This window comes from Lagenorhynchus albirostris, chromosome 8 (genome assembly GCF_949774975.1).
Source record: "Lagenorhynchus albirostris chromosome 8, mLagAlb1.1, whole genome shotgun sequence".
Taxonomy (NCBI): domain Eukaryota; kingdom Metazoa; phylum Chordata; class Mammalia; order Artiodactyla; family Delphinidae; genus Lagenorhynchus; species Lagenorhynchus albirostris.
In genome coordinates, this window is record NC_083102.1 from 59,183,893 (window position 1) to 59,194,169 (window position 10,277).

The 10,277-nt window shown below is 44.7% G+C and overlaps 1 protein-coding gene across 8 annotated transcripts in view; it reads right to left on the minus strand.

The window, feature by feature from the left end:
- The window catches only part of SLC25A13 (solute carrier family 25 member 13), a 297,241-nt gene extending 288,831 nt beyond the window's left edge, over nucleotides 1-8,410 (minus strand). For 4 of the 8 annotated variants that reach the window (XR_009541995.1, XR_009541993.1, XR_009541994.1 and 1 more), the window contains exon 1: nucleotides 8,251-8,410. Coding sequence is in view for 4 of the 8 variants with exons in the window: in XM_060157064.1 (XP_060013047.1) it covers nucleotides 8,251-8,265 (15 nt within the window). In the remaining 4 variants the exon portion in view is untranslated. Of the gene's footprint in view, nucleotides 1-6,336; nucleotides 6,458-8,250 lie in introns of all 8 variants that reach the window. The other 4 variants (XM_060157068.1, XM_060157065.1, XM_060157066.1 and 1 more) reach the window with 4 other exon arrangements.
- Nucleotides 8,411-10,277: the final 1,867 nt, after the last annotated feature.

Below are 10,277 nucleotides of genomic sequence, written 5' to 3' on the forward strand. Positions count from 1 at the left end.
CCCTAGTTTTCAGTTAGGTAGAAACGTCCCACAGTCTCCAACAGACATCACTTGACAGTCCCTATAGCACTTCATAACCCCCAAAGTGCTTTCCCATGTTATACTTCATTTGCTCATCACAGACGTCACAGATAGGCCCTGTTTGCTTCACGGGGATTCTGAGCGCCCAGAGAAGCCAGACTTGTCCACGTTCTCACCATCAGTGGAAGCACTGGACCTGTAATCCAGGTTCTCCTGCCTTCTAGTCCAGGGCTCTTTCACTAAACCAGAGCTACTAATTTAAAATTTAAAAAAAAAAAAAGTTCTTGAAGCGTTTTCCCACATGAGAAAGGGGTGCTGACTGAGCAGTTGGGTGTCCTCTACATCTCAGACTACAACTGTGGCTGGGATCAGACAGATACAAATCACGTCTAACTCAGAAAAACTACTAAATATGAGCCCAGGTCTAAAAACCTGTTCAAATCAGGCTTACGACGAGGTTCAGGACATGCTACCCCAAAATGCGGCACCTTGGCATATTCAGTATCTTAAGCTGAAGGAGTTTAAGAAAACAGCAGAAACATGAAGGTCTCTCTGACCATCCCCACACACAGCCCCAACCTTCTTTCCTGAAACAGGTCATAAACTCCCCTACAAAAGGTACTGTCCCTGTTCCAGGAGGAGAGGAGACAATCATCACCAAAGATGGGGAAGTTGGGGCCAAAAAACCTGCACACACAAACCTTGTTAAACCCACCCTTATCTTCCTAGTTACTTCTTCACCATTTACTTCCCTTTGGTCTTGTCAATTCTTTACAAATTTATTTTTCATTGTCCAAAAGGTTTTAAAGCTTTCTGCTCTGGTCACTTTCATTCTCTTGTGAAGGTTCTCATGTACACATAAAAATTCAGCAAAATTTGAATACTTTTCTTTTGTTAATCTGCCTTTGTCGTTTTAATTTTCAGACCCAGCCAGGGACCCTAAGAGAGTTGAGGGAAACTTTTTCCTCCCCTACACTCACTTAGACAATTTTCTTACAAATTTTACTGTCTTATGTCTTATGCAAAAGACATTTTACCATAAAACAGTAATTGTATATTGAAATATCTGACTTTCATAGCAAGTCAACAGTTTTCATGGAAAACATGTGGAAACTGTGACTACATGTGGAAATCAAGACAAAGCTACCAGCCTAATAACAGCCATTAAATAGAGTGGTTTATTTACATTGAATTGCTAAGAATTTCAACACTGGTAATTTTGCTATGTTGTCAGCACCTAAAGTCAAAAGAAATCACCAGGCCTATATTCACTCATGCAACTACAAAGCAAATTTCCAAAGGAAATGGTGAGTTCGAGTACACTATCTTATAAACGTTTCCAACCAACAAACCAGACCACCACTCTACAAATCAGCCACTGGGAATAATTCTGAGCTAAGAGACCAGAGCCACCATTGATGGGGTTGACTTGACCTAACAAGAGGGTCTGGTTAAACAGGCCATGAAAAACAGGGTTTGCTCAGTTGCTATTAAGTACTTTGCCAAGGGAATTACATCACTGTGACAAGGGCACATCCCAAGCAGAAGCAACCACACCAGCAGATTCACACAAAGGGATCCAAGAAAACAGGGTGGGAAGGATAAGTGCTATGAAGCAGCAAATGATGGGCAGGGTGAGTAGGAATGGACCATGCTCAGCAGAGCTAATCCTCACAGATAGTGGAGAACACAGGAAGGAATGCCTCCATCTAAGAACTCAACAAAAGCAGAGGCTGGGGCTTCCCTGGTGGTGCAGTGGTTAAGAATCCATCTGCCAATGCAGGAGACACGGGTTCAAGCCCTGGTCCGGGAAGATCCCACATGCTGCAGAGCAACTAAGCCCATATACCACAACTACTGAGCCTGCGCTCTAGAGCCTGCAAGCCACAACTACTGAAGCCTGCGCACCTAGAGCCCATGCTCCGCAAAAAGAGAAGCCACTGCAATGAGAAGCCCGCACACTGCAATGAAGAATAGCCCCTGCTCGCCGCAACTAGAGAAAGCCTGCATGCAGCAACAAAGACCCAAACGCAGCCAAAAATAAATAAAATTTTTTAAAAATGTGTTTCCATTAAAAAAAAAAAGCAGAGGCCAGTCGTAGGACAAAAGGTCAAAGAGGCCGAAGGAGTCAGAGCAACTCCAGCAATTACAGAAAAACTTGATATCCAGGAAGACCTGCTCCCTGATTTTCTTACCCTACAGGGCTTTCAACCCTTCCCATCCCTCTCCCCACCCCCAGTTCTCTATTTGCTAAACAACACTTGTAAAGCCCTGTGACCCAACTGGGGAACATTGACAACACATGGGCACCCAACTAGATTAGCCAGGGAAAAGGCTGCAAGACCAGGGTTACCTTACTCTTTGCAATACTTCCCCCCTCAAGCAACTACACTGATACACTGAGACTTAAGACAAAAGGAGCTTTCAATCAATTTGGTGATAAAACCCATATTCTAGGATAACTACAAAACTATATAAACTTGATGCCTAAGCACAAAGGTGAAACGAGGCAGAAGGACTGAAAAGAAATTGTCAAGAAAGAAGACAACTTGTAGGGACCCCTATGTATCCTTCCTTTGAATTGACACACCAGAGACTTGCATTGATCTCACTGCATTCCTTCTATTCCAAGAAGGAACCATCAGAGGATCAGCTGAAGCAAAGAGCAGGAAAACCGCCTAGAGCAGTGGCTAGCAACCTCAGAAGCAGATTTGATTCACTTGGGGAGCTTTCAAAAACCTTGACGCTCAGGCCACACCTAAGTCCAACTAAATCAGAACCTCTGGGTGAGACCCAGGCATCAGCACTTTTATACCAGTCCAGAGGACTATAATGTGCTGAGAACCCCTGGACTACAATAGTGCAAAAAGCAAACGGGTTTCAAGGGAACTTGGACCAACTACAAACTTTTCTAGGACTCCATTTCTTCACCTGGTAAAAGGGAACAAGATTAACGAAGGGAGGAGTGAGGAACATTGTGTTATATAAACCCCAAGGCCCATCCAGCACCATCAGTTGAAGAAACCCTAAATCCAAACATCAGTGGAAGCACAGAAACTTACCAGCATCATGGCTGCATAAAAACAACTCAAAACATTCTTTCCTTCCTGTCCAGTACAAAAAACTGATCTGTTTTATTATACTATTATTATACCATCAAATACCTAGCCGTTTTTACCATATGGGAGAGAAAACCTTCAACCTGAAGAATATCCTTAATAAACTCAATCACATTTTATCCTCAGTAACAAACCTCTGAAGAGGGTATTATTATTGATGAGAAGCATGAAAAACATGGAGGTTAAATATATAGCCCAAGTCCTAATTAGTGAAAACTGGGTTAAAATTTTTACAAAGGTAAATGACAGTGATGATAGTTGCACAACTCTGTGAATATACAAAAAACCACTGACGTGTACACTTTAAATGGGTGACTTTTATGGCATGTGACCTATATCTCAATAAAGTTGTTTAAAAAAAAGTATATGACAATTTCTGGCCTGTGCAATCTGGTTCAAAAACCACTTAACAATGAAGCATATACTGAGTGCCAAAGCATTCTACAAACTACTGGACTGGAATGATCAGGAAATACACATGCCCATAACTGATAACATGTGAATTCTCACATGCACCTCTGCAAATGCAACTTCTTTTTAAGGCCTGGGCAGGTGAGGCAGAGACTCTGAGCACAGACTGGCCGGGTTCAAATCCAAGCTGTATTGCTTATTCTCCGTATAACCGCGAGGAAATTACTTAACCTCTCCAGACCTCAGTTTTCTCACCTGTAAAATGAGGACAAAAATAGACCACACCTACTTTTGGTATTATGAAACATAAAGGAGTTATTATTTGTAAAGCACTTGGGAAAGTGCCCCGCACACAGTAAGCACTGTGTAAGTGGTTCTCAAAAATAAAAGTCTGGTTTACAGTTACAAGACCTAAATAAATGTCTTAAATAAGAGGCATCTAATTTCCCCTCCCAAGCCATCTCCCCCTCCTCCCATAAACTCTACTCTCCATTATGCTAAACTACCAGGCCGACAATATGGTGGACAGGGTAAGAGTACAGACCCTGGAGCCAGACTGGCTGATTTGAAACCCAGCTTCTTCACTTTTTAATTATCAGATCTTAGGCCACTTACATCACCCCTTGGTGTCTGAGTCTTCATCTATAAACCAGAAATTATAGTATGTAACTCATAGGACTGTTAGGGGCATTAGGCGAGTTAATAATGAAAAGCATTTAGAACTGAATCTCACAACTAGTAAACAGTAAGTGTTAGCTACTCTCCAGTTGATTTTATTACCTGCTATCCCCTAAACGCAGCAGGTGCTCTCGCCTCTCTTTCTTTCATTTGCTGTTTCCTGTCACTGGAATGGTCTTCCCTCTTCCTCTGACTATTCCTTTTGAAATACCACTACCTTTCAGACGCTCCCTCCCCTCCCCTGACAGAAACGGGCTCCTTCCCTGATGCTCCCATAAGCCCTTGTTATGGCACTAACCCTACCTGGGGCACTTCCATGAGAGGATTTAGCCTGTGGTATGGTTGTGGTTTTCTTGAAGGTCCAAACGGAGTCCTGTTCATTTTCATATCCTTAGTTTATTCCCGTTTGCAACATTAGAAAGAACACAATACACACAATTCTAAACGATCACGGCAACAACTCAGTCAACAATGGAATAGCAATACTAAGTATATTAGCACTACAGACCAAATTTTCATGATTATGAATGCTTTAGCTTGTCTCCAAATGTTCTTCTTTTAGTTCTAGGTTAATTTCACCCAAATTATTGGAGTCCAGTTTTATACCTGAACATCTCTCACACCTGAACTCCAGTGAGCAATCTCTTTTAACAGTTTCGCCTAGTTTAATTTCGTCATTCTTAATGGATAATAAACTCAACCTGTGACGAAAAGGGAACGTTGACTACAACTACAAGAAAAGGATAGCCTCTCTAACACTACTTTTTAAAAATGAATTTTTTATGGAAATATATAAAATAGAATTTAAAAAACTCATTTTCATTTCAATACATGTAGGGCAGTGCTTGGAAGTTTTTTAAAGAAATACTCAAAATAACACTAGTAGTACAGGCAGACCACTTATCATCTACGATCTACCAAGGGAACCCATAAGGATTATTCCTACAAAAGGCGGCAGCAAGAGAATTGAAGTTTTCTAAGTTCATCTCAAAACACCGTTTCAGATCAATGTTACTTCATGAAAAAACAAATACCTTTTGCATTAAGTAGTAACCATCAAGCAGAAATCAAAATAAAAGCAGACCAAAGAACAGATTCTCAGCCTTCCTATTTATACTATTTAAAGGAAGAGGGACATGAAAAATTAGTTACGTTTGAATAAATAAAAGGGAATTCCCTGGAGGTCCAGTGGATAGGACTCTGCGCTTTCACTGCCGAGGGCCTGGGTTCAATCCCTGATCAGGGAACTAAGATTTCGCAAGCCACACAGTGTGGCCAAAAAAAAAGAATAAATAAAGACCAGTTTCTGATTCTGGGCACTCCAGGATCTTAGGCACTCCACTGAGATGGAATTCTCTTCTAGTCAGGTTCCTCAAGTTTTAAGAGGGGATGTCAATCCTACCCCCAGATTAAGATTGCTAAGCCTATGGCTCTGTGTTCAATATGGAATATCTGTGCTCCAGGAAAAAGCAAAGAGCATGGCCTTGAATTGGGGCTGCCCAGCACTGCCTAATAGAGGACAGAATCACCTCACCCTAATAAGAGTCCAAAGGCAACTAAATAAGGGGTATTCTTGGACTAAGGTGGACCAGCACAGCTCATTTGGGGACCTACATTTACCGCCCTTGAGCTAAAATGAGAAACACTATAAGAAATGGCCTAATGGAATCCACAAACATACATTTGTGGTCATGAGGTAGTTTTGAATGCAGTTTGCTCACTGCATATAAAAAGAGATGGGGGACTTCCCTGGTGGCGCAGTGGTTGAAGAGTCCGCCTGCCAATGCAGCGGATACGGGTTCGTGCCCCGGTCCGGGAAGATCCCACATGCCGCGGAGCGGCTGGTCCCGTGAGCCATGGCCACTGAGCCTGCGCATCCGGAGCCTGTGCTCCACAATGGGAGAGGCCACAACAGTGAGAGGCCCGCGTACCGCAAAAAAAAAAAAAAAAAAAAAAAAAAAAAGATGGGGCGAAACTGCCCTCAGATAGCAGAAAAAGGAGACCTCTCTCCCAAGTAACTGACCTCACTGATCACTTCCTCTTTGCTTTGGCTGCTAGAAAATTCAGTCACCTCTAGCAAGTACATACATCCTTATTTTCCACTAACCTTAGCCCTGGCTTCATCTTATTTTCCCTTTATCCTGTTTTTCTCATCTACTTTGACTTGATTTTGATATGTCTTGTTGGTTTATAAATATATGTATATATGACATGAGCCATCAGAAATCCTGAAAAGAGGCAAGTTTAAATGAATAAATAAACAAAAACACAAGTTCCCAAAGAGTAAAAATGAAATGTTTCATTTTCCCTGACTCTCACTACTTGGCTAAAATTCAACTGCACTTATTGATATGAAGTGACAGTTTAATAAAAAATACAACCAAAAAGTTAAACCTCCTTCCATGTCATTTATTTTATTTCAAACTAGTTAATCAGTCTTATACTCCATTTACATGCATACTCCTCAATTTAAGTTCCTCACTTTATCTCCAAATTAAGTAAAATTATTTAACTCATCTATAGACATAAAAATGAAAGTATGGGTATCTACTCCCACCTACTCTCCTGGAAGAAGTCACCTTGAGGGAACATAATTCATGCCTTGTACTCATTGCATGCAAATTTAATGCAAAGAAAAGGTCAAGGGCTATTGGGTTTGAAAGGGCTAATGTAGGTTCCAAAAATGAATCCCAGTGATCCTCAGAGAATCTAACTAGAACAGTTATATACATACCCGTGTGTCTGCACATGCATACCCAGAGCACACTCCTTAGGATGGAACTCAGAGTCATTAAGGAAAAGAGAAAGGCCACTTAGGCCACATAATCTAGGAACACCGAAAAGCCTGCAGATTTCGGGACGCTTGGAGAAACTTAAGTCATAGAACACCATTTAAATATATCTGTCTGCTTACAATTTCCATTGCAAATGTGATTAGTTTGCTCAAATAAATAGGAATATGATGTGTTGGCCATGTTTTCCTCTTGAGGGTTATCACAGAGTTTTGATTAAGGACAAATGTTTGAAATGTTGGGTATATTTAAGTTCACTGCACTTAAAATGAGCTAAGAAGTTGTATAGGCTTGATTAAAGGGCTGCCTTCATGAACTTAAAATTAAAATCAATAAATTCCAATGATTCAAGTGATTGGGACTAAATATGGTATTCTGCCAGAAAAGTTGAAATGGAGTCCAAAGAAGCTGAAATGGTGTCCAGGTTTCAAGAAATGGTAAAAGAGGAAAGGTCAAGCTGTCGGAGCTCCCTTTCCTCTGGGTTAGTTAATGAGTCACCTTACGCAGAATTCCTTTTAAGTAGAACTTCACAGGAGTTACAGGCTCCCAAGACAATCTGTTTTGTCATTTCTAAAAAGAAGCCTCTCAAACGCTTAGAGGCCGGTATGTAAGTGTTGTCAGATGCGGAGAGAAGGACGAGAAGCGGGGGGCCTGGGGGGATGCGGGTGCTTTGGAGTTTTTACGCACACACGCCCAGGCCAACTCTCTCAAGCAGTCTCCAAAACGGAAGTTAAGGTGACTTCCCCACCCGTGAGAGGGCGGAGCCTCTGAAACCGAATGGGATTAGGCTTCTGCGCGGGCTGTGACCCCCGGGAAGCAGCTCGAGTCAACAACTACCAGGGTCAGGAGCGCGAGTGCGCTGGGGTAGCAGTGCGGACCTGCAGACCCCGAGCACTCCCACGCCCCGGGACGCGCTCGTGTCCGCTCCTGCTCACCGGCTTTGGCTCGGCCCGCCGGGCGCAGGCCCGGCACTGACTTCCCGCCCGGGCCAAGTGGGAGGGTCCAGCCAGCAAAGTTCCTGCTGCAAGGTCGGGCCCCGGTCCCCGTTCTCCGCACCGGCCGTCTGGGCTGCCCGGGAGGGGCGGGCACCTCCCTCCTCCCTCTGCTGCAATGTGGAACAGCTGCCCCGCGCCCCTTTCTTTCTGCTTTCCCGGTTGCACCAGCCCGGCACGTGAACGCCCGGGCCCCTCGCGCCCCCCGGGGCAACCGGCCAAGGGGCCGACGCTTACCTTGGAGGCCGCCATGCTTTGCACCGGGTGCGGGAGGCTGCGGGAGGCTGCGGGACGCTCTCACTGGCTCGCTGGCGCTGCGGGCCCGGGCCGCTCACTTCCAGTCCCGACGGCGGCGGGAGCGGCGATACAGCCTGGCAGCGTGCGCGCCCGGCCTGCCTCCCCACGCCCTCCCGCCGGCGCGGGTCATGCGGGCGCCGCCAGCCCATTGGCTGGGCCCGGCCCGGGCCGCCGGGGCGCGCGTGATCCCGATGGCCTCTGCCCTTCTGCCGGGGCGGGCCCGGGTCTGGGGGCGGTGGACCGGACCCGCGCACGTGACCCCGGCTCCGCTGTCCAGCAGCGGCGACTTCTGTGGTGGGGCCGAGGGCTTCGGCTGCTTCTAGGGGCTGCTCCAGGGCCCTCGAGACCCACAGGCGGGGCACACAGCCTGGGGAAGTTGAGAACTACACTTGGTGCCATGTGTAGCCAGGTGTTCCCTTTCAAAGGGGCTCCTCTCTGCTATAAGGAATCCCAAAGCATTGACTAGTCTATCGGAAATAGCAAAATAATGTCTCTGGCAAGTCTACTTTTAGGTCAGATCTGGCAAACTCGACTGTATGTAGTGCAGAACATGGAGCTCCTTCATTTCAGCCGTGCCTAGTAGGGCTGCAGAAGTCAAAGACACACGCCCAAAAGTAGGCCCTACTAAAATAAACAGGTCAAAATTTTAATCGAAAAATCGAATGTATAATCAATCCCCAGAGGTCTTCTTCCTCTTTATAAGAATTTCATTCATTTGTCCCTGCTACCAAAATTTATAATTAAGGCAATGGTGGTCAGTGAAAAGGGCTTTAAATGTTTTGTGGATTATGGATATAACCTATCAACAAAAGTGTTTATTACTAATCATTTTAATTAATTAACACTGACTGAGTGCCTACTATATGCCAGGCACTGTGTTAGGAGTTGGAACCCCAGAATGACTTGAGAGATGGTCCCAGCCCTTAAAGAGCTAGTGGGAAAGCGGGCACACAATTAATGTCCGTATAAACTGTTAAGGCAACAACGTTTTCCCAGGGCACTATGGGAATGCTGGGGACTGGGGAAGCCTCTTAGAGTACATGATGCCTACGCTGTGGATGTGCATCAGTCCAGTGAAGTGGAGGGGAACGGTTTTGCAGCCAGAGAAAATAAGGAGGGGAAGCAGGAGGTCCAGAAATTGCTGAGGAAACACAGCAAGTTATGAAAGTGATTGGTCATGAAAGGTAACAGGCTGTGGAACTGGTGGAAGTAGAGTCTGAGCAGGCGGGTTGGGACCATGTCTTGGAGGATGTTGGGTGCCATGGGAAGGGTGTGCACCTTAACTGAAGGGCTTTAAGGGAGGTGGCGTGGCCAGAGTTACAGTATAGATGGATCCCTCTGCTTACAGTGTAGAGAATGGGGTAAGACCAGACTATTGGAATATTCAGATAAGACAGGCTGAAGGCCTGAAACCAGAGATGGAATAGGGCTAGAGGAACACATAGGAGGTAAAATTAGTCAGCGTGGTGCCTGATTATATGTGGGGGTGGGAGAGAGAAAGGAACTCACCCAGTCTTGCACAGTGGCCTCTGGTGTAGATGTTAGAAAGACTCCAGCCATCAGCAATACAGGAGGAGTGTTTTGAAGTGTGTGCCTCTTCTCTGTAAGGAGAGTGTATGTGAAATATACAAATGACGTTGTAAAAGCCAAAGAAAGAAGCATTTCAAAAAGGAGTGATTTGTTAACATACTCTCAAGAAGTCTAACAAAGACCCAAAAGCCTCAAATGTGTTCATAGGCAGCAGAGAAAGACCATGAAAGGAGTGAAAGAATAAAGACGAAAGCAAAAACAGGAGAATTGATAAAGAAAAGGATAGTGCGGGACAAGTCTAAAGCTCACTTACAGGGTAGCCCTGGCTGCTGTAAAGAATTTTAAAAGGTGCAGAGAAAATACAACCTCATGTAACCAAGATCACATCGTATACTGCATATCTATTTTTAAGGGTATCACTGAAGCTCTCCTTTTAT